The sequence below is a fragment of the Podarcis bocagei genome (assembly GCF_964188305.1).
Source record: "Podarcis bocagei genome assembly, chromosome: 11".
Taxonomy (NCBI): Eukaryota; Metazoa; Chordata; class Lepidosauria; order Squamata; family Lacertidae; genus Podarcis; species Podarcis bocagei.
The window spans coordinates 50,062,337-50,086,683 of NC_138136.1; the positions used below are offsets into that span (position 1 = coordinate 50,062,337).

The following is a 24,347-nucleotide window of genomic DNA, read 5'->3' on the forward strand; positions in this document are numbered from 1 at the left end:
TTCAGAGTCCAGCATTGATCTGGAGGACCATGTGTTCTCCATCCCTGATCTAGAGGGCCCCAGGTTCTTGACTAACCTGGCTGTCACTATCTCTCTGCAACTTAGAGGTATTTCCCATCATCTGCTGTCTGAACCTTTGAACTGCAGATGATGGGGGTTGAGAGTTTGGAATCTGTTGCATGCAACACATAGTTCCACTGAGCAGTAGTCCCTCACTAATCAAGTGCATTTAATGCAACAGTTTTAGGAAACCTTTATTTCTGATAGTTCCCTCCCTTTTTTAAAACCCACTGCGGCATCCATCCCCTTTCAGATATCGATGAGTGTGCCACAAGCAGCGAGCCTCTCTGCCCCCACATCTGTGTCAATACCCTTGGCAGCTATCGGTGTGAATGTAACGAGGGATACATACGTGAAGATGATGGGAAAACATGCACCAAAGGAGAGAAAGGTATTACATTGCTGTTTCTTAAATTATTCTGGCGCAAAGGGATCCACTGTGCACTGATAAAATCAGTGAAAAGCTCCAAGCCTAAAGACCTGTGCTCAGAAGGAGGTGCTATTAAAATTGCATATTTTTGCCTCCAGATCAGTTGATTCAGAGGTCTTGCTATTATGTTCTGAGCTGGTTGTTCCAGCTCAGACTACATAGCTCTCAGCCATTCCTGGTGAAGCTGAGTTCCCAGAATGCATTGCTCTTCTGCATATGAAGCTGAAGTCATAGACAAGCTGAACTATTCTGCCTTGTGAAGTCAGCTGAAGCTATTTATGCCCCTGGTGTGTCAGCTATCATTACTGAAAACGTGGTCCTTTCTTGGCTGACTTCGGTTTCCCTTCCCCAGTAAGAAAACGAGACTAGCTAAACCTTGTTCTTGTCCAGCAAATCACAAAAAAGCAGACAATCAGTTCCTTACAGACATTTTGAGGGTAGAGGATTCCCATAATGTTTGAATGTCTAAGATCCCAAAAGTACTCTTCTTGAGCCTCCTTTTTTTAATCCAGCTTTGCAAAACTGAGTGGCCAGGTGACAGAGTTTCTGCGCCTTTAACAGCTACGCAGAAGAAATATTTTAAGCAGGTATAATTCCAGTCCACCATACATGAGAACAGGATTTTCTCCCTCTGACTCTTAAGTCTACTGTTTGAAACAATCTGCTTAGGAATGCCATCTTGTGGCAGATAGAAGTTCATGCGCCATTGCCAGCCTACAAAAAAACCATTTGCATTGCATTAACCTTTCCAAAATAGCTGGCTTAAATTGCAGTGGAATTTAGGTCTTCAAGGCAGATCATCTGATAAATCCTTTCTTACAATGTTAATAATATACTGATTTTTTTTAATTAAAAACAACAACACAACACCAGTATCTCACCCAATCTCCAAAGATAACACACAGGATGGAGAAAATGAATTAGTGTGTGTTTGTTTTACAGCGCCAGAGGGATGAAAGCTGTCTGCTGCCCTTAGCCGTCTGTGAATTTGAGCTGCAGGTTTGAATATGGGGAGGGGCACCAAAGAAATGGACCATCTTTGTGACATGAAGATCCTATTGCATATTGTAGAGAGCGCATGGTGTAGCCACATAATCAAATGAAAACCAATGGCAGATAATACAAGACAGATGATAACACAAGCCTTGTGGGATGGGGGGAATGCATGCAGGCACCCAGCATGGAAACAATGGGTAGAATTCAACATTGTGCTCTTTGCATTGTTTCATCTGCTCAAGCATTTCCATTTGCCAGCTGAATAGGTCTCCCCACTCCCCCACCACCACGTGCTGTTTTGGGGGTTCTCAGGACCCCTCAGTGGCCCATTGTGGGGGTATGGGAGCACAAAATGGATGTCCTTGAGCAGGGGTTCTGCTGATGGGGCTGGCTAGGTGAATCCCACCTGAGAACTTCAAGCAAATGTACTGCCCCATCAAACAGTATTATCTTAGGAACTGCTGCTGCTGGGCTCATTTTCTTATTGTCTAACTTCAGACAAGAAAGGACCACGTTTTCAGTAATGATAGCACACACACATAAGGTGTTTAGGTAGCTTCAGCCAGTGTGATGTAGTGGTTAAGAGCGGTAGATCCATAATCTGGGGAACCGGGTTCGTGTCTCCGCTCCTCCACATGCAGCTGCTGGGTGATCTAGGGCTAGTCACACTTCTCTGAAGTCTCTCAGCCTCACTCACCTCACAGAGTGTTTGTTGTGGGGGAGGAAGGGAAAGGAGAATGTTAACCGCTTTGAGACTCCTTCAGGTAGTGATAAAGCGGGATATCAAATCCAAACTCTTCTTCTTCACAAAGGAAGAATATTGTCTATGACATCAGCTTCATATGCGGAAGAGAAATGCATCCTGGGAGCCTGGTTTCGCTGTCAGTGAGGTGGCAAATAATTCAGAAGCCTCTCAGTCCTTCACACTTCTTCTGTAGAGTTTGGTACAGAACTTTGAGAGCCTCGGCTTTCGTTTCCAGTACTCAACACTATGGAAGTTTCCAGTACTCAGCACTGTGGAAGAAAGCATAGGAGCATTGACTTATTTCAGCCTCTCTCTGTCTGGAAAAACAATTCCAACTTTTGGGGGGAGCAGAGTTTGCATTTGCATTATATCTGTTGTATGCTGAAGTTCGGTCCTCGTGCAGGAGATGGAAGAGCTTAGCAGGTGTGAAAAAGATGTGGTTTTGTATGACTAGGCCCTCATTAGTTCCTGCCCATCTTTCCTACATGGCTGGGGGGTCAGGCTCCACTTCTCCTGTGACTGTGTGACTCTTACTTGGTTCAGTTGTTTCACAGAATCATAGAATTTCCAGTTGGAAGGGACCCCGAGGGTCATCTAGTCCAATCCCTTGCAATGCAGGAATCCTTCCCACAGCTTCTATGAGTACAAGAAGCAAATATTTATTGGGCCGTGTTCTTGCTGGCTGCAGTGTCCTACTTGCTAAGAACAGGAAGTAAGCCTCTCCCTCAAGGAATTGCCACTTGACTTGCTCTGGTGTTGCTGCAAGTAGTCTCCCTTGGCAGATGAGGTGCCTCTCCCTTACTCTTAACTCCTTTGCCAAGGATGTGTTGTGGAAGATAAACTGATCCCTATACCTGCAATCCGCCAGGTCACCCATTGCAAGCTTTAGCCTTTGCTGCCGGGAACCAAGTGAAAACAGCCCTAAACATTTTGCTACTGGCCAGGAAGCTACAACTGCTTGATGGCCTCTGCCCTCCTTTATCTGATTCTCACCCTTTTTCAGACCGCATCCTTGGGTTATGACCTCAGCTGTTGCCAGTGCAAGTTGTGGGGCTTAACTGATGCCTTTGTAGGGTTCTGGTGAATGTCAGAGGCTGCCGTGCCTTAAACTTCCAGCAGCTCCTGCGTGTCATTACGTCTTCTGTGCAAGCAGCACAGGGGGATGCAAGTTAGTTCTGGGCCTCAGACCCTGGCAAGGGATTTCAATGTAGCCTCTATAAACAACACACAGTGGATGTGGAACTTGCGGCTTGTTGGGGGCAAACTATTGAGAAAGCCTCATAGAATCAGGTGGGTGTGGGGAGGAGAACTTGTAGATCATCCCTGTTGAATGCAGGACCTGCATAGAATCATAGAGTTGGAAGGGACCCTGCAGATCATGTAGTCCAACCCCCTGCAATACAGGAATATGCAGCTGCCCCGTACGGGGATCAAACCTGCAACCTTGGTGTTATCAGCACCATGCTCTAACCAACTGAGCTATCCAGGCTGAGCAGTTCAGGTTGCAAATATGTAGCATCACTGGCAGGTGGTTGTCCCGCTTCTGTTAAAATACAGTCGTGCCTTGGACATCAAACAGAATCCATTCCGTAAGTCCGTTTGACTTCCAAAACGTTTCGAAACCAAAGCACGGCTTCCTGCAGCCGATCAGAAGCCGCAGAAGCCCACTTGGACATTCGGCTTCCAAAAGAATGTTTGAAAACTGGAACACTCACTTCCAGGTTTTGATCGTTCGGGAGCCAAGGTGTCCGAGATCCAAGGTACGACTATACCTCCAACAAAGGAGAGCCCCTCCCACCCTTGCCCCAATTTACCTCTAGCCTCAACCTGATTGGTGCTGATAATTGCATGTCCGAGACCCCGAAACCACGCCCTCGTTGATGAATAAGATGCAAGGAGACAGATATTAAAGGTAAAGGTACCCCTGCCCATACGGGCCAGTCGTGTCCGACTCTAGGGTTGTGCGCTCATCTCACTCTATAGGCCGAGAGCCAGCGCTGTCCGCAGACACTTCTGGGTCATGTGGCCAGGTGCATCTGGCGAGCCAGCGCAGCACACGGAAACACCGTTTACCTTCCCGGTAGTAAGCGGTCCCTATTTATCTACTTGCACCCGGGGGTGCTTTCGAACTGCTAGGTTGGCAGGCGCTGGGACCGAGCAACGGGAGCGCACCCCGCCGCGGGGATTCGAACCGCCGACCTGACGATCGGCAAGTCCTAGGCGCTGAGGTTTTACCCACAGCGCCACCCGCATCCCTTGACAGATATTAGGTTAATGCTATTGGGCAAACTTAGGCCACAACTTTATTGGTTACAGAATATAAGTGGTATTGGCTTAGGCATTGGAACTGACCCAACTATATCTGACTCCTGCCTGTCACGCAGGGAGTCCTCCCACCCTTGCCTCAATTTACTTCTAGCCTCAACCTGATTGGTGCCGATAATAAGAATTAATAAGTACATTCAGTGCTTTTTCTGGGGGTACTCATGGGTACTCAGCACCAGCACCATTTTTTCAAGAAGAAAAGCACTGAGTATATTGTGCCTTTCCTAAAGATTTAAAGCTCTGTAAAGAGCACCTTATTTTGATACTTCTTGCGTTCTCTTGTTATTCTCTGCATTTCAATGGCTCCAGCAATGTACCAGTAGATATTTCAGAGTTACTTTTTACTGCGATTGTGGCTCTGACCCTTTCTGCCATTAAGCGTCCCATTGCGCAGCAAACATAATCAGTGGTGATAAAGGCCGGCTTTGTGCAAATTGCAAGCAAAAGGTCTCGCTGCATGAGATATTGGCACAATTTACAGCATACAAAAATTGGCCCTTGAAGGGGGATTATAAATCACTGTGGGTCCTGTACAGTAAAGACTCAGATAAAAGTAGAGAGGTAAACACTCTCCCCCCCCCCAGATATAAAAAGAGTTTTACAAAAGGGCATTAAGACCTGCTAACTGGAAACAGCTGCTGCTAAGACTGTTTGCAGCGAGCTTAGGCTGGATCTGTGCAGCCTTTCATGGTGATTCACAACTGGGAAAGGTTGTTAATACCAAGGGCACCTCTTCCTCTCACGGAATGGCCAGGAAGGAAAACTTCAAAGGCTCATCACCCCGGCACAGCTTTCTTTGGCATTTCTCTTCCCTGCTTTGTTTTCTTCCTCTTGAGGGGAAAAATGCATTGGAATATTTGCTCTCTCTCTCACTCTTTTCCCCTTTTTGCAGGGTTTTCTGAGAAGGCTGATAACGTGGTGAAACCAGGGGCCTGCTGTGCCTCTTGCAAAGAGTTCTATCAAATCAAGCAGACAGTGTTGCAACTGAAACAAAAGGTACAAGAGTCAGTGGCGGAGGTGGGGGGTGTGGTCCAGCCCGGGTGTCATCACGGGGGGGGGGTTGACAAAATGACAAAACTATGAGTTTTGTTGGTTTTTTTTTAATGGACTCACGAAATTTTTTAGTTCAGTCAACAAACGTAACAAAACGTGGCTGGCACTGGGTGCCACACCAAGGGGGCCGGCACTTACCGCAGGGCCTGCAGCGTGCCCAAGCCACGCGTCTCTCCTGGGAGTGACAAGGCGGTTTGGGTGCTTGCAGGCTCCACACTGCCTAAAACAGCAGCATGGGACTTGCGGCTACCCTCAGCCTCTCCCTCAGCCGCCCTACAGCTGAGGGGGAGGCGGCGGATAGGATCCATACAGTGCCCCCTGCCCCCATAGCTGGCTCACCCCGCCCCTGGCTGTAGGACCAGGCTCCCAAGCGGCAAGCTACGCTGCTGACAAGAGTTGAGAAGAAAGACATAATGGGCTTGGCCAGAATCAAGTATCTAAATAAGATATTTCGTAGGCTTTCTGCAGAACAATAAGCCCAGATATAGAAATTCAGCAAGTGAATTTGTCTTCTAGGGAAACGGTGCAATCTTGTTCCTTGGAGGCTTAAAAAAACCACAGTCACATGGGGATGTTTTCATAAAAGATAGTTCAGAAGAATAATCTTAATTTAGGGCAATGAGTAGTCCTAGAACCAGATTTTCGGTCCCTTCCAGTTGAGTGGTCAGTTTTACAAGAGTCAGTTTAATCACATTTTGTATTCACCATATTTTGTGGGTACATTAATAGAATCCCACATAATGAAGTTGAACTGTAAATACTTTTCACACACTATTTTCTGATGCAGGAGAGGTTAAATCCTCAAAGGAAAGAGCATGGATGCTAGATTATTTTATGGGCAATTATTCCTTTCAAAGCTATATAATGTGTCAAATTGCTGGGGGGGTGGTATCTACACTTGGCTTCGCACCATCATTTTTCTCTCAACACAAGGTAATTATATTTTTTATAAAATAAAATAAAAATCACACATAACTGAGACACATGTGAAAACTTGAGTTTTGTGAAGGTTGTCATGTGTTTTGTGTGGGATTGTTTGGAAAAATATATTAGGTGTGGTGGATCTTGCTATTCAGCTAGAGGACATAAGAGAAAGAGTCCTTTTCCAGGGTTTTGTTATTTTGTTTTAATATAAGACTATGAGGCCAATTTTATTCTGTAAAACCTTCAAAAGAAGAATCCGCAAGGGAACTGTATTGTGTTTTATCTCATGCAAGAGAAACTCACCCTGGCCAATATCATCAGGAATCTGATAGCATGATGTGAGGCTAAGCTTGAAGCGTGAATCTTCAAACTCTAGGCTTGGAATCTTGTGGGGTGGGGCAAAAGGCAGCTGAAATTTGGAGTGATTTCAAGTGGGGCGGGATTCCTAATAGGTTTTGGGGGCTTTTCGGGTGGCAGTAGATGTTCTGGGGTGTTCTAGGTGTTCCAGAAGCCACCATTTCCCTACCCCCAATAAAATGCACCAGAATGACACTACAATACTGGGTTTGGAGCAGTATGGGGAGATATGAAAGAGCTTGCAGTGAATGGAGTGTGCAGAGTGCAAATGGGGCTGCAAAATAATAGTGAAATATTTGAGCTCAGCTGCTGCCTGACAGACATGATGGTCCTGGAGTTCTCAGAAGCTTACTGCATATGTATGCATTTATTTGCTAAATTTATATCCCACCTTTCCTCCCAAAAGAGCCCAGAGTAGCTCCTTTGTAGCAGTTCGTTGGATTGAATATCAGCAGCGGTAGGCAAATTTCCCTGAAACACAGCTTGCTTATAATCACCGATCTCTCCCTGCAGTGTGGAGCGCTTGATGTGTTCTCCACGTCCTGTTCTCTGCTCACATTATATCAGAAGAAATTCCAATACACCTGGAGAATAGCCACTGTGAAGCAAGTCCTAAATCAGGCATAGGCAAACTCGGCCCTCCAGATGTTTTGGGACTACAACTCCCATCACCCCTAGCTAACAGGACCAGTGGTCAGGGATGATGGGAATTGTAGTCTGGAGGGCCGAGTTTGCCTATGCTTGCCCTAAATGGTGTCCCAGGATTCTCTGCAGCACTCAGGGATTCTATGCAGATATAATGGAAATAATTCCTCAGAGATACATTTTTTAAAAAAACCTTCTTCCCCATCATCCCCCTCCACAGAGTTGCAAAACTAGTCAGAGAGAGGGAGAGCCCTTTGCCAAAAGAAATAAATAGCAAGCAATCCAGGCATGCAAGCATTCCCATGTGTGGAATAGCTCTCATTGCACATGTTGCTTGCGCAGATACATGTAAGTATGTATTTAATTAGAAATAAGTGTTAGCCTGGACCCAGGCGATCCATCGCCAAGCCAACTGAGCAACGGTTTCCGCACGGAACGTCTTCAAAAGTACATGTAATGCAGGCCATGGTGGGGGTTAGATCTCATTTCCGTGACTATTGTCCCTTTTGAAAATATTGTAGGGAGGTATTCTGTTTCCTTGTGAAGAAAGATTCATGCATGAAGGGAGACTTGGGAGTGAGATCATTTTCAAGAGCGAGTCCAAGCCTGAATCAAGAAAGTGGAATGGAATAGAAATTAGATCAGTGCATGCTCGTGTCTGGCTAAGATAATAATATTCATCATCAAAGCACAGGGCAGATGCTTCTGACCTTGAGATAGTGAAGAGAGAGCAGACAGGAGTGAGTGACTGGTTTAGCATACATTGCATGAGCTTCAGGGTCACGTTGAATTTGCAGGTTGGCATCTGTTGCCCCTACGTGTCCTTTATGAAAGTGCCTGTCTTATCTGTTCGAGATAAATAAACAAGTTGGCAATAAAACTCAAATTGCATATGTGTACACTCAGCAGGGGGAGAAAATGTTCTCATCCTGTAAGTATTCTGAGCCATTGGAAGGGAAAACACCATAGCTCAGTGCTTTGAATGCGGAAGATTCCAGGTTCAGTCTCTGGCACCTCTGTTTGGTCTAATCCAAAAGATTGTTCATTATTCCCATCGTCCTTGATCATTGGCCACAGGGGCTGCATTGGCCGAGGATAATGGGTAAACGGACCCCTGACCACTAGGTCCAATCGTGACCAACTCTGGGGTTGTGGCGCTCATCTCGCTTTATTGGCGGAGGGAGCCGGTGTACAGCTTCTGGGTCATGTGGCCAGCATGACTAAGCCGCTTCTGGCAAACCAGAGCAGCGCACGGAAATGCCGTTTACCTTCCCGCCAGATTTATCCCGCCTATTCATCTACTTGCACTTTGACGTGCTTTCAAACTGCTAGGTTGGCAGGAGCAGGGACCGAGCAACGGGAGCTCACCTCGTCGCGGGGATTCGAACCACCGACCTTCTGATCGGCAAGTCCTAGGCTCTGTGGTTAAACCCACAGCGCCACCTGCGTCCCTTGAGGATAATGGAGGCTGGAATAAAAAGGATTCTGGGTGGCTGCAGGTTTCAGGCCCCTGATTTAAGCAATCTGCTGTAACAAGGTTGAATAAGAGCTCTGCTGAAGACTTTGGGGATGGGGGTTACAAGTCAGAGCAGACAGTAATTACTACTACTACTACTACTACTACTACTCAGCCGGAATTTGAATCCAGGAATAAGTCTAGAATCTGTCCCTGTGAAAAGCTAAGCTACTTTAGTTTTTATGCTTGCCTATGTTTAATTAAAATGCATTCTCTCTTTATCCAGAGTGCTCATATGTAGGATAACATGCGTCTCTTTAAGAACTCTGAAGCGGCAGCCAGAGATTTAATTTTTAAAAAATAAACTTACATGTACTGTACACACACCACACACCATTCATATTTGGTGAGAAAGGTGTGTGTGTGTGTGTGTGTGTGTGTGTGTGTGTGTGTGTGTGTATAGTGTTGCAGCGTATGTACCCAAGTACAAAAGGTAAAGCTATTAATTCCAGACTATTGTCTAAACAAAATAAAAAAATTCCTTCCAGTAGCACCTTAGAGACCAACTAAGTTTGTTATTGGTATGAGCTTTCGTGTGGATGCACACTTCTTCAGATACACGCATGAAGTATTTGTTTAGACTACGGCAGACCAACCTGTAACTAGACTGTTGTCTACTTCTTCATGTTTGGGTATTTTTTGCTTCCTTGAAGCTGCCCATTCACAATAACTCTGAGAGGTAGATAAGGTGGTGGAGAGATAATAGGGGACAGTGCAAATTAAGCCCCTGATCCGCCATGTCCAGAGCTCTGCTGGGCTCCACTGACCTCTGCCATGTAAGAAGCTCAACCACCAACAGAGAAGCTCTGTCAGAGAGAGGTGCCCCAGTACACCTTCCCAAGTGGCAGGAAGGAGCTGACACCAGTATCTGCCCACAGAAAGTTCTTAAGAAGAATGGTTTGGGGCAGAGAGGCTCCTGTGCCTACCATGCTGCTATCACATGATGCCAGTGGACCTGATCTGCGCCTCTTTTCTGTTCCAGCCTAGGAACTGTCTCAGAAAAGGGGCATTTTTCCTGACCCCGACCTTCCTCTCCAACAGGTGCAAGTTCCAAGTCTGTGGGTGCAGTGCCAGCAACACCACTTCATCCAACCCCTGATGGCCAGGGGTTAGGATTGTGCCTTGAGTTATCCATCAAATAGCAGTGGGCTTCTCAGTCCAAGTGTAGCACCAAGGATAGACTGATGGAATTAGTAGCTGGGTCATGAACTGCGGATTTCATTTTGTGCTGTCTTCCAAGCAACAAAAACTCAACTAGGTGTCACTGAATATGCTGCGTAGCTAATGGTTTATGGTGCTTTCTTTCTTGCAGGTTGCTTTGTTGCCAAATAATGCTGCTGACCTTAGCAAACCAATCACAGGAGAAAAAGTACTTGCATCCAATACATTAATACCAGGTCCTCCTGGACAGCCAGGTGATCAGGGTCCTCCAGGTAAAGCAATAAAGTAGTTAAACTAATTTTTATGTTTATCATACAAGGAGCTTAGAGTAAGAACAACCATGTATCAACACACACACACACACACACACACACACACACACACACATATATGGTATATACGTATACACAAACACACACAGTGTTAGAGCCTCAAAGCATGCCTTGTTCCATCTGGTTTATCCCATCCCAGGAGCTGTCCAAGGTGCTGCAAGCTTGATTCTTTCACACCTCCTCTCCTAACTGAAAATATTCCATTCCCAAGCTATATATTTGTTTAGTGATTAGTGAATCTCTGGACTGGGAATTGAGAAAGGTTTCTCAACTTTCCTTGCCAAGCTCAACCTGTCAGATCTCACTCTTTGTGCTCTTTATACGCAGGAGACATAGAGAGCTACAGTATTTATTCCATTTATTGCATTTCTATCCCACCTTCCTTGCAAGCTGGGAATCGAGGCAGCTTGCAATATTTTAAAAACATCCTTGTGAAATACAAAGTAATAAAAACACATTCAGAACCAGCATTAAAGTAATGCTGTGCAATAAAGCGCAATATCATTAGAGTCAGCGTAGTAGAGTGGTTAGAGTGTCAGACTGGGACCTGCGAGGCCAGGGTTCATATCCACACTCGGCCATGAAGCTTGGTGCGTGACCTTGGGCCAGTCACTCTCTCCCAGCCTAGCCTACCTCACAGGCTTGTTGTGGGGATTAAATGGAGGAGCAGAGAGAAACATATAAGCCTCCTTGAGCTCCTTGGAGAAAGTGCAATCAATCAATCAATAATGTGGTTGTTTTGTTTTGTTTATGTAATTGCATCATAATCCTTGAGCTGAATTGATCTTATTTTGGCCAAGATACAAGGCAGATGGTGCAAACCTCTGGGCTCCTGGTTTGTCTCCCAGCAGTTGAGATACAAGCTAAAGTAGGGGTGTTGCTTCTCCCCGTTGTTCAGCCCCCATTCACCAGCCACATCTATGAACCCACGGACAGCCTTAACCATCTCCCTTTTATTGCAGGTGCCACAGGTCCGCAAGGGAGCCCTGGATTTCCTGGATCTCCTGGCCCTCCAGGCCTGCCAGGCCCTAGAGGAGCAATGGGGCCTATGGGACCCTCTCCAGACCTGTCCCATATTAAACAGGGCAGAAGGGGCCCTGTGGTCAGTATTGCACCTCCGTTCCATAAATGCACGCAGCGTATTGGTTGTGTTATTGCATGTTCATAAGGACTGTGGTTTTGTTTTTCAGGGTCCTCCGGGAGCACCAGGAAGAGATGGAGCAAAGGTGAGCAAGCAATTCTTTCCCCTCTAGCATGTGTCTTATGAAATGTTGCTCCCAGTTCCCAACTAATTGGAAGGCAGCGGTAAAGCTGGCCTATCCCAAGAAACAACAAGCAGAGCCCCCTTTTGGCTGAGTAGTGTGAAAGTGCCTTGCAAGGGAGCTTCTGTATGAATCAGGTTTACAACATGGCCTGCCTGCTTATATAGATTGTTTTCCTGTTGTTCCTTCCTAACCAGTTTGATGGTCATGTACAGGCTGAATCTCCACCTGATATCCCTGATATCTCCTAAGCTCAGGACAGCTGCAGACCCAAATCCTGATACAGAAATGGAGCCACAAATCCATCCTATTGAGCATTGCAGTTTATCTTTTATCACAAATTAGTGCCATATCTCCTTAGATATGTCTTGAAATTGAAGGTTCCATGCTATCATGATATTGTCCATCTGTTATATTAATTGGAAACATTTTTAGCCTACGTCTAGGGTGTAAATGAATCTACTGTTCATTTACTTTATAGTAGATTTGATTGGAACTATTCCCAATACAGATGGATTTGGCTTTTGGGGAGAAGTTGTTTCAGAGTTTTTCCCTGGAATAATCATCAAAGCTTGGTTCAATTTGCTGATTTGAATACTTACAACAGATTAAAAAATTGTGATTGGAAATATGATACTTAACTTGTATGTAACAAATGGTAAATGAAATCAAGGCTTCACACTTAGTAGTGTGAGAGCCCTGCTGAACTCAGTCAGAAATACACCTAGTGAAAGTCCCATTGAACTCAGTAGGATGTTCAAATGCTTAACCTTTGCTTCAGGTGTAACTTTTCAGATCACTTAATGTGTGGTTTGAATGATTATTTAGACATTTGTTTATTGAATTTGTTTTCTGGCCTTCAACTCAAAGGTTTCCAGGTTGTTAGATAGCAATACAGTATATTAAAAATATACAAATCCACAGTAGGGGTGGGTGGGGAAAACACCAATTTAAAATAAGTATCATAAATGAAATATCAAAATATGAAAGAAACTACATTACAATCAGGGACGCGGGTGGCGCTGTGGGTTAAACCACAGAGCCTAGGACTTGCCGATCAGAAGGTCGGCGGTTCAAATCCCTGCGACGGGGTGAGCTCCCGTTGCTCGGTCCCTGCTCCTGCCAACCTAGCGGTTTGAAAGCACGTCAAAGTGCAAGTAGATAAATAGGTACCGCTCTGGCGGGAAGGTAAACGGTGTTTCTGTGCGCTGCTCTGGTTCGCCGGAAGCGGCTTAGTCATGCTGGCCACATGATCCGGAAGCTGTATGCCGGCTCCCTCGGCCAATAAAGTGAGATGAGCGCCGCAACCCCAGAGTTGGCCATGACTGGATCTAATGGTCAGAGGTCCCTTTACCTTTACATTACAATCAAGCAGCAACCCACTTCTCAACCAGTTTCATATGCTTGAGAAAACAAATGCATCTTGATTGATACCTAAATCAATCTGTTCTAATGCTACCATCCTTTATAGACTAGCTTATATACACACTGAATTCAATGAAACCAGCTTTTGTGTAGACGTGCATAGGATAACACAATAAGTGATTTTGCATGGTGAAAGTGAGATGAGGTCTCTACAGAGTCGAAGGGACATTTTGATGCAGGTTGCTTTCGAAGGATGGAATAGGTCTCCAAGTTATGGTTCCATTTTAATCAATGAAGATGATGTTTGTTACAGGGTGACAGAGGGGCACCGGGAGAAAAAGGAGCACCGGTAAGTATCCTATCCGATTGCAATGCAATGTTATTTATTTATCCAATTCCAAATGTTTATTTACTTACTACCGTTTGGACTAGATGACCCTCCAACCCTTCAATTCTGTGTTACAACATAAAGAGGGGGTATCTAACTAAACAGTTGCACTAGCATAAACCCGTTGAGCTACACAACGTAACTTCCCCTCCCTCTCCTCTCTCTGTGTAGCCCCCCATGTGCTTCTAAATCTATTGCAGGATTGCTCCCAACCCCCCCCCCCAAGATCAAATTTAGGAGGTGCACGGGGAGAGGAAAGGCAAAGTTCCATTGCACAGCCCAAAGTGCTTGTGCTAGTATAACTGTTTAGCTGGATACCACCCATAACAGCATGAAATGAAGGGCTGCTTCATGTATTTCTTTTTGCTATAACACTGTTAAATATACTAATATTAACAGCTACAGTGACCAAAATCTGAACCTCATGTTTCCCCCATCCAGACAAATGCACTGGGCATGGGAACGCTGAAAAACTGACCCCTGTCTTCCAGGGCTGCTGATAATTGTATGGGTGGAATAGTCTCTCCTATATCTGTATTCCTTTGCCCCTCCAACCGCAATCAGTTGGAACAGTCTTCATTTATGCTTTGGAACTGCTCTGAAGCACACATGGGGCTCCAGACTGAGGACATTGTTTAATGGTTAGCAGTATGGAGGTGTGAGCATCTGTCTGTTTTTCAGTCCCAATAAGTGCCTTCTGTGGTCTTCCCTTTAAACAATTTTTGACATTTCTTTTAATGAAATAAGTGGTGAAGACATGAATGTCTCATATTAGACACTCTCAGTTCCTATACAAAGCCAACTCTGTGCCCACAATAGTGAGAGTAACAAAATCTTACACACTGAAGCATTTCTCATTTGAAATTTGCATTCGAAAAAGATTCAAGTACAGATTGCTTTTCCAGACTTCAATTTTCATTAGTTTCCTTTCCTCTGTTTTGATAATCTATCCGAAACTGGTGCTGTGACATACTGTAAGTCATTAGGAACACGAGGGACTAGTAACTTAATTGTCACACCTGCAATATTTCTAGGGACCACCGGGTTCTTTTGACTTCCTGTTGCTAATGATGGCTGACATCAGAAATGACATCGCTGAGCTGCAAGAGCGGGTGTTTGGCCACAGGACTCATTCATCGACTGAAGAGTTTCCATTACCTCAGGAATTTACAAACTATCAGGACATAGTGGATCTGGGATCCGGAGAAGATTACAAACAAAGGACTGCGTCGAAAGACTCCCGAACATACGGAGAAGGCAATCATTAAAACGAGCTTGTGTCCTGGAAAGAGTAAAACTTTGCAGGGCAGTGGTCCACAAGTCATTTAAGCCAGCGTACTTGCACATATTCCAGTTTAGCCCCATGGAAATGGGCCCATGTACACGATTCACTGAAATTACCGTCTTCCCTTACTATAGCACTGCAGGCAGGACCAAATTAAGAGCCAGCTAGGTGATCAGCACCCAGTGAGAATTATCCATTGTTGGAATGGGCAGTTGGAATGGGCATATGAAAAACCAAGACCTGATTGTAGGTGGAAGACATATGTGTTAGAAAGGAACAATCCTTTCTACTCTTTTCCTTGACATGTTGTCTTTTGTCTGCATGGAGTTGTTTGTTTCTAAGATAAGGAGCGTTCAAATGTTTGAACTTCTGGTTTCTGCCTGAAGTGCTACAGCTCAGCAGTTTATGATGACTATATATTACCTTCCATATCAGAAGAAGTGTGCTTCAAATAGCTATTGTTGCAGAACACAAGTGGAACAGCGCCATAACATTCATGCCCTGCTTGTGGGCATCCCAGACTCATCTGGTCAGCCACTATTTGGAATGGAATGCTGTCCTAAATAGACCTTTGCTCTGATCCAGCTGCTCTCTTAGCTTGTTAACAACAGTTGCATCCCATGAGTCTGCTTATAGTGTAACTTGACTCTCAAGAGCAAGGGGCATCAGGAATTTGGCTGTCACCCAGGATTCCCATATCATACTCTGCTCACATCTAGAGGAAGGATTGTGCAAATATAGCTATGAACATCCACCTGCACTGCCTTCCTCCTGTTCCTTTTTTCTTTTGCAGCCTGGACAGGATACTGGTTGACCATGTGTATATATCTTCAATTTTTCTACATCTCAGAACACATTTCATTCTCCTTTGTCTTCCAGTAGGGGAGCAGCTGCTGTATCTGTGACTTTAAATTGTAGACAATTTTAAAGAAGCTCAGTTGATGGAGCAAGTTGGATGTATTCCACCTGTTGAGACACTCCCAAATAATTACGCCGTGCTGCTGGCCTCCATTTCCTTGCCACCCAACTCCCTGATGCTGCATAAGGATGCTGGTGGGAGTTGAAGGTGAGGACATGTACAACGTGGAGTTGTAAATAATTGTTTGCCTTCTCACCTTCACCATGACACTCCCTTCCTCTCGTTGCACCAAGGATACAGGGTGTGCAAGGCAAGGAATGGGACTTTCTGCATTCACGCAATGGCTTAACATTAGCATAAAGGAGGAAATTTTACATCTGCAATGAGTGCTCAAAAGTAGGCAAGGGTCTTCAAGTGCACCAGGGTAATTTTCTACAGCCGAGTGACCTGTAAGCTACCTTAGGTACTAGTTCTGTGGCTTAAATGATTTGTAGACTGCACTGTTAAAAAGAGTTGTACAATATTTTAAAAATGCACTGATAATGTATAAAGTTTTATATGTTTTATTGTCCAAAGTTTCTCGATTCCCTTTTCTTACAGAGATGTTTGCTGGTAGTAACACAATCCAGCTGTATTATTTGTTAGCCCAAGAACTAGCCCCAGAACTGTCTAAACATGGACACGATAATAGATTCTGCTTTGGAGCAAAAAGTAAAAAATAAAAATCCGAACGCATTGGTAATTCCAAGTGCAGTGGCATAATTTGCAGTCAGAAGTAGCTACAAATGCGTGACGTTTCCTTTTTCTTAGCAAAACAGTGAAGTTCGGGAAAGTGGCCAAGTGTCAATGTTATTAGCCAGTTCATAAATTGTACTTTCCAGCCACAAGGCAATGACCTTGAATGATCCCCATTTTAGGTGCAATATAAAATTGCCTGTAATCAGACTTCTAATACGTGTATCTTTGGTAAAATAAAACAGTCAAGTAGTCAGTTCTCGTTCCATATTCCCCTGGCTGCAACTTATACAAAATGCCAATTTAGTGCTGATGGGGGATGAGATTATGGCTGGTCCATGTTCAAAAAAGAATATACTGAATATATCCCCTACTTAAATCTAAGTCCTGATTTGAGAGCTGCAATGCTCAAGGGCTTTCACATCACTAGTGGTACTTCAGAAAATCTCGTGAATCTAGTTGAGTTCGCTTGATGGCTTTTTTTCTTAATAGCATGTGCAATGGGCCAATTGGATTGGCTCCTTGGGTTTTTAGTAAGGGGTGGTGGAGAATTAAGGCATGAAAGCAGAATAGCAAGAAGAGGCAGTGTGGGCATGATCCAGCAGACCTTAAGTCCCATTGCTTTCAGTGGGAGTGAGCCAAGTGCCGGCTTTGACTGACTCACGCCCATTCTTATTTTACGAAAAGAAAAGTATAATCAAACCATTCACAACGTTTAGAGTAATGAGAATATTCTGTGTTGTCAAAAGATGGTTTAGTTTTGCTTTTTAAAGGCTTAATATGTCTACAGGAAAAAAATACTAGTTCCCTAGAATGTGTTTTTAAATGGCCACAATTCCAAAGATTCTATGTATTGCTGATTAAGCATCATTATTAAAATTAGTTCCATTGATTTCAGTAGAAAGGCGGCTTGATCCTGTGCATGTTTACATAGTAGCAAGAGCCACTGAGTTCAAGGGGACTTGCTCTTAGCTAAAAGTGCATAGGATCTGCACATATGACAGCTTAGCCCCTTGATGTGTATGCTTCTGCAGTAGTTAGCAGTAACCAAAAATTAGCTGAGATGCAGGCATTGAAAAGTTTTTGCTAAAGATTTCCCAACTGGCATGAACAAACACACAGAAGAAAGGAAGAAATAATATTCTATAACCTTTGAGTAATCCCTCGAGATCTCAATGCAATCCCTGTCCGAGACTGTCTGTAACTGTGCAGACAGTTCACCAGGAATTTTCCCCATGCATGCCTCACAGTAATGAGTGGATCTGGGGCAAACTCATTCTCAGTAGATTTGTGGCCAATCTCTCTTTGAGATCATATTTCACAGTAAACGAGCGGAAGCAACTGGAGGTTAACAACGTGACCCATAATTTTATTACTTTCCTCCCTTTTTTGTAATAATAAAAGACACAGAGCTTTGTCCCTTTGTACACATTTAGAAAGCTATGCAACACACAATTATTTATGATGATTATATAAAGTACTAGAGAGTATAAAAAGTGACTGTGATTATGCAATGTATTTGCAATTAAAGAAGGATATTTTTTCTTATTTCGGTATTGACTCCCTTGCATCTTTTCCAACTTCTTTTTGAAATGGTGTCTATGAAGAGAGGCCAGCAGAGACAAACACTGCACATTGCTGGAGGGCAGGGAGTGTGACAGGCTGACACATATAAGCTATTTTTCTCAAGCAGGTGCTACAGCTTTTACTGGCTGACTATACAAAGTGGGGAGGGGGGATATCCTTCAACTGTGCGAACGAAATCCTCAGGCCGTAATTATGTTAGGTGTAGTTTGGCTGTAAAGCAAATACAAAAGTATGTCGTTTTTGTGGATGTGGCCAGTGACAAACCACAGTTGATGGGCACCTCATACCATCTCTCCCCTTCTAGACCACAGCACCCAGCATCCCTCATGCTGGAATCCAACAACATCTGGAGAACAGCTGCTTAGGAAAGGCTGCTTCAGAAAGCCAGCACCCAGGCTCCCTTGATCAAGGTGGGACTCTATAGTTTAAGGTTGCCAGACGTCCCCTGTTCCCGGGGACAGTCCCCAGATTTGCAAATCTGTCCCCGGACAAATTCCGTCCCTGGAATGTCCCCAGATTTGCACATCTGTCCCTGGGAAACATGGCAGCAGCAGCCTCAGCAGCCCAGAGCCAGCCTGTTAGCGCAGTTGGCTCTGGCTGGCTTCAGGAGCTGCTCACTGCTTGCTGCTGTAGGGCATGCTTCAGGAAAAATGGCAGGCGCCACGGCAGCCAGAGCCAACTGCACTACCAGACTGGCCCCCTCCTGGGCAATGGCCACCCGCCCGTAACTCCCGAGCCTCCCCTGATCTATCAAAACAAAGGGGGAAGGAGATTGGGGAAGGCTTGGGAGTCATGGGCAGGCAGCGGGCTGTTGCCCAGTTTTTTAAAAAAACTGCGCATTTATGTTTGACAGGGTGCGAAAGAAGGGCTTTGCACCTTTATACAATATGCATGTGTGCTTGGGCCCAGGGTCCTTTGCCTCACCATCCCCACTACTGACACCCTGTTGTGACTCAGCTAATAATAATAATAATAATAATAATAATAATAATAATAATAATAATAATAAAGTGTCCCCAGATTCATTGAAAAAAATCTGGTAACCATACTATAGATGAAATGCCAGGTTTACAAAGCGAGGGGTGGTCTTGGTTCTTGGAGATAACCGGTTGGTTCTGTGGGGAAATGCAAAGTTCACACCAGTGCCCCACAGCAAACTGGGTGGACCGGTCCGCAAGTTTCAGTCTCCATCAGGGGAGAATACAATGTGTTACGGCTTGCAGAGCTCAGGGAGGTGCACCTCCGTCGAAAGTCCCTGGAAAAACAGAGGCTCTCTCTCCACTCACGCCTGCCTTCCATAATGCTGAATGATGCATTAGCTCTGTAATAGCAATCTCAATGGCTTGCACCTATCTGCACTCAATTGCATGATCATTCACCAGTTTGGCTTGGGATGAGTAGGACTGGGCTCAGGGTGGGTTGATCTAAACCAAAGATGAAAATTTGCAAGGGGAGGAGCACTGGTTTGAATGAGCGGGGGGAGGGGGCCCTCCAGCCTAATTAGTCCAGGCACAGCTCCCAATTTGGCCGATGAGGCTGTTCCCTTCCGTGCTCCACACCAGATGTTTGTGTGCATTTATTTATTATTACATTTATATCCCATTTTATCCTCACGCTCACAATGACCCTGAGAGGCAGTGACTGGCCTGAGGTCACCCTATGAGCATCATGGCTGAGCGGGGATTTGAAGCATGGTATCCCAGATCCTAGGGCAACACTTAAACCACTACATTGCATGGGCACTTATACATGTAGGGCAGAAGCAGACATGGCCACATAAAAACCAACCCCATCGTTCTGCCCGGACACTGAGATCCAGCGCCGAGGGCCTTCTGGCAGTTCCCTCATTGCGAGAAGTGAGGTTACAGGGAACCAGGCAGAGGGCCTTCTCGGTAGTGGCGCCCGCCCTGTGGAATGCCCTCCCATCAGATGTCAAGGAAATAAGCAGCTATCTTATTTTTAAAAGACATCTGAAGGCACCCCTGTTTAGGGAGGTTTTTAATATTTAATGCTGTATTGTTTTTAACACTCGATTGGGAGCTGCCCAGAGTGGCTGGGGAAACTCAGCCAGATGGGCAGGGTATAAATAAATAAATTATTATTATTATTATTATTATTATTATTATTATTATTATTATTATTATTAGCTTAAAAGTGAACTCCCAATTATTATTTTGCAAGTGGGGCAAAAGTTAACCCTACTGGCATCAACTGCACATGGGAGTTCCCCAATGGCAAGACCTAAGTGAAGCCAAAGCGGGGGGGGGGGGTTGCTCCATTTTGAAACCAAACTGATTTTCCTCTCTGGAAGAAAGTTCTGCTTCAGGAGTAAGCCAGTTGACTCCAGGAGCTCTCCTTCAAAGGAGCTTGCTCTGTGTGTGTGTAGCTTAAAATGGAGCTCCCCCCCCCCCCGCCGCTGCCGTCGAGGGAACCTAATGTAATGCGTTTAGCAGTTGGCCAGAGTGACCTCCTCACATTAGAAGTGCTACATTAAAGGATAGTAGTCTTAGAGGAAAAGTGATCTTTGTGTATGTCAAATCTGATTCTTACCATATTCTTCCAGAAAGAAAAGCAGGATAAGAAATATTTTAAAGCAAATCAATCCAATATGGAGCATTTCTCTCCTCTTCCCCCTCTCCACTTCTGGGAACCACAGCTATAAGGAAAGATTTATGGAAGAGCAACAACGTTAACAAAGGGAAGTGGGTCTGTAAGCCTAGAGGGAGAAAAAATAAGGACAGGCATGTTGCAATTATGTAATACAATGGTACCTCGGTTTTCGAACGTCTCCGATGACAAACGTTTCAGTTTTCGAATGCCATAAACTCGAAGAAGAAGAAGAAGAAGAAGAAGAAGAGGAGGAGGAGGAGGAGGAGGAGGAGGAGGAGGAGTAGTAGTAGTAGTAGTAGTTTGGATTTGATACCCCGCTTTATCACTACCCTAAGGAGTCTCAAAGCAGCTAACATTCCCCTTTCCCTTCCTCCCCCACAACAAACACTCTGTGAGGTGAGTGGGGCTGAGAGACTTCAAAGAAGTGTGACTGGCCCAAGGTCACCCAGCAGCTACATGTGGAGGAGCGGAGACGTGAACTCGGTTCACCAGATTACAAGTCTACCACTCTTAACCACTACACCACACTGGCTTCCATTTTCGAATACGCCTCAGAAGTCGAACGGCTTCTGCTGAGTGTATATGCTATTTTTCTCAATTTTCTCTATGAAATTTGCAGGCCGCCCTCTGCGCCTCGGTTTTCAAACGTTTTGGAACTCGAACAGTCTTCCGAAATGGATTACGTTCAAAAGCCGAGCTACCACTGTATTTGAAAGGATGCCATAAGAGGGACAGGAAGTGTTCACTTTGGCCATAAAGGTTAGGACATAGATAGTAGTAACATCACAAGGATTTCTGCACATTTCCCCGCACATGTGACCCAAGACATGCCCAAATCTGCTACAGAGATTTGGAGATCCTTTACAATGGCTTAAGCAGAAGCTTCGAGGAAGGAGAGGGGGAAATGTTCCATTACACGTGCAGAAATCCTTGGGCCAGTGAAGCAAGTCACTTGGTGCTACTTTGAAATACAACCCAGAGTTGAACATGGAGACTAGGAGAATTCCTTCCGTTGACAGGTCACAGGCATGGAGATGGAGGGAGACTATGCCTTTACTTAAACAAAGGTAGGTAAAGGAAACTAATCAAATAGGACCAGGCCTATAACGGGGTAGGCATGTTACAAGTTTTAAGCTGAACTGTAAAGAAAAGCACTGCACCAGAAAGTCATGGGATTCCTTTCAAGAAAAGCATAGGACATGCTTCTGACCCAGAAAGCTGAATGTGCCATAAATTAAAAGCCTTCCTATAACCATTGCTGCTTATATAGTCCCATAAAGCAAAACGTGTATACTGGTGGCCTGCCATTGGACAGCTATCGGAATGTATTTAGCTTAGCAACTCCACAGACACGATTTACCTTAAAGTAGATTGCAGCCTCTCGGGGGGGGGGGGGCACAATGTCTTACCTGGACCTTTATCTGGCTATCTTGTATCCTGGACTGTAGGATCTCTTGGATGACTTCCTACAGCATGGTTCTAATGAAGACATTATTTTAAAAAAACATTGTCTAATGGAGGCCAGGAGAGTTCCCAGTGAGGAAGATGGACCGCATGACTCCTTAAACATTTTGGTTAGCGATATCCAAAGAGAAGCAGCCAGTGCTTAGAAATGTTGTGACTTCAGGACTGAGAATGTTTGACTTGTCCCTGTGCCCACCACCCAGGCACAGTTTTTGTCCTCCTTCAGTAATTGCTTTTGATAGGAAGAGTCTATCGGCGTAGCTGGTTTCTGTCCACCAGCTCTACACGTTGAGAGCCTTTAGTTCTGAGTGGACCATTCTGCTACTAGACCTGTTCCATCAAATCCAATGACACCTCATTTTCGAAAGCCCAGAGCATGAGCATTGCTAGCAACAATGCCAGGAGACGCAGTGTTTCGTTTTAGTGCATGGTGGTCGACAATACAGCAGATTGCATTGCTCATTGTGGTAAGTGAAAGGCCTGTAGAGCAGATGTTCTGGGATACTCCGAGAATTCCTTTTGTTGTTATGAGTTGTATATCTGGTTAACTGGACCTGCCTTGTGTCATTCTCCCCCACAACTGAAAATAACAATGTTTTTACTTAGTAACAATACACAGGACTGAGCCAATTTCTTTTTGTTTTGTGAACCTTGAAGGGGAAATGAGTTTGTCCTGTTCAGAGAGACATTTAGTAGCAATATTCTAGACAACATAGTCAAACTACAGTGGTACCTCGGATTACATACGCTTCAGGTTACATACGCTTCAGGTTACAGACTCCGCCTAACCCAGAGATAGTACCTCGGGTTAAGAACTTTGCTTCAGGAAACAGAAATCGTGCTCCGGCGGTGCAGTGGCAGTGGGAGGCCCCATTAGCTAAAGTGGTGCTTCAGGTTAAGAACAGTTTCAGGTTAAGAACAGACCTCCAGAACCAATTAAGTTCTTAATCCTAGGTACCACTGTATTGGTAAGTTGGTTATAACGTTCCGCCAAGTGGTGCAGGGAATATTTACTACTTTCTTGCTTCCTCAAGGGTTTGTTTGTTTGTTTGTTTGTTTGTTTGTATCAAATATAATCGTTTCGCCAAGAGGTTCCATCCTTACCATGATGAGGGACAATTTGGCAAATGGTCATGTGCTGTCACCTTACATTGCCCTCTGATGAAAACAGGTTCCACCTTTTCCCAAGCACTGAAACTGTCATGTGTCACATGACACGACCCATATGCGTTCCAAGTTGTGATGGAGAGAAGCATGTGTTGGTGATTTGCCTTTTGAAAGCAGTGCTGATGTTGCACACAGCGAATTAGATCTAGGTTATTTAAAAAGCAAACAACAGATGGAAAGCATTTCACAAAGAAAATGGCTTCTTCTCCTTTGCTTTCCAAGCCATGTGAAAACTCTTTGCAGATTTCTGCCGCAACTGATTAGCTTTTAGACTGTCAGAGACTTTTTTGTCCCAAGGTTACTGCCAAATATTTGGCTCCCAAAAATCCTGGAGGCATCCTTTAGTTCAGCTCTTGCCTTTGGCTCCAGACTTCCACTACCTGACGCCCTCCAAAGGTTTCACTCATTCATAAGGTTTCTTGCCTACCCTTCACAGTCCCATCCCAGGACAGGTTACAACCATATAGTAGAAAATTATAAAAACAGATAAAACCATTGGAATTCTAAAACGAGTAAAACCATTCCAAGTGCAACAGAGCAGTAAAGGTAAAGGGACCCCTAACCATTAGGTCCAGTCGTGACCGACTCTGGGGTCATCTCGCTTTATTGGCCGATGGAGCCGGCGTACAGCTTCCGGATCATGTGGCCAGCATGACTAAGCTGCTTCTGGCGAACCAGAGCAGCGCACGGAAACACCGTTTACCTTCCCGCCAGAGCGGTACCTATTTATCTACTTGCACTTTGACGTGCTTTTGAACTGCTAGGTTGGCAGGAGCAGGGACCGAGCAACGGGAGCTCACCCCGTCATGGGGATTCAAACCGCCGACCTTCTGATCAGCAAGTCCTAGGCTCTGTGCTTTAACCCACAGCACCACCCGCGTCCCAACAGAGCAGTATAGAGTCAATAAAAGAGATGGGTCATTGGAAACTGCTTTATTCCTAGTCAGACCATTGGGTCCATCCAGTTCAGCACTGTCTAAAATGACTAGCAGTGGATCTCCTGGGTTTCCAATTCCCCCATCCCTACCTGGAGATGCTGGGGACTTAACTTAGGACCTTCTGAATGCAAGGCGGTGCTCTG

At 44.9% G+C, this 24,347-nt stretch overlaps 1 protein-coding gene across 1 annotated transcript in view; it reads left to right on the top strand.

Annotated features, from left to right (window-relative positions):
- CCBE1 (collagen and calcium binding EGF domains 1) overlaps positions 1–17,986 on the top strand; it is a gene marked incomplete at its 5' end in the record, with an annotated part of 163,809 nt that extends 145,823 nt beyond the window's left edge. Inside the window, 7 exons of the mRNA XM_081213082.1 lie at positions 314–451; positions 5,449–5,552; positions 10,364–10,484; positions 11,507–11,646; positions 11,735–11,770; positions 13,485–13,520; positions 14,594–17,986. Coding sequence (XP_081069208.1) covers positions 314–451; positions 5,449–5,552; positions 10,364–10,484; positions 11,507–11,646; positions 11,735–11,770; positions 13,485–13,520; positions 14,594–14,827 — 809 coding nt within the window. The 3' untranslated portion in view covers positions 14,828–17,986. The remainder of the gene's footprint in view (positions 1–313; positions 452–5,448; positions 5,553–10,363; positions 10,485–11,506; positions 11,647–11,734; positions 11,771–13,484; positions 13,521–14,593) is intronic.
- Between the last annotated feature and the right edge of the window lie 6,361 nt (positions 17,987–24,347).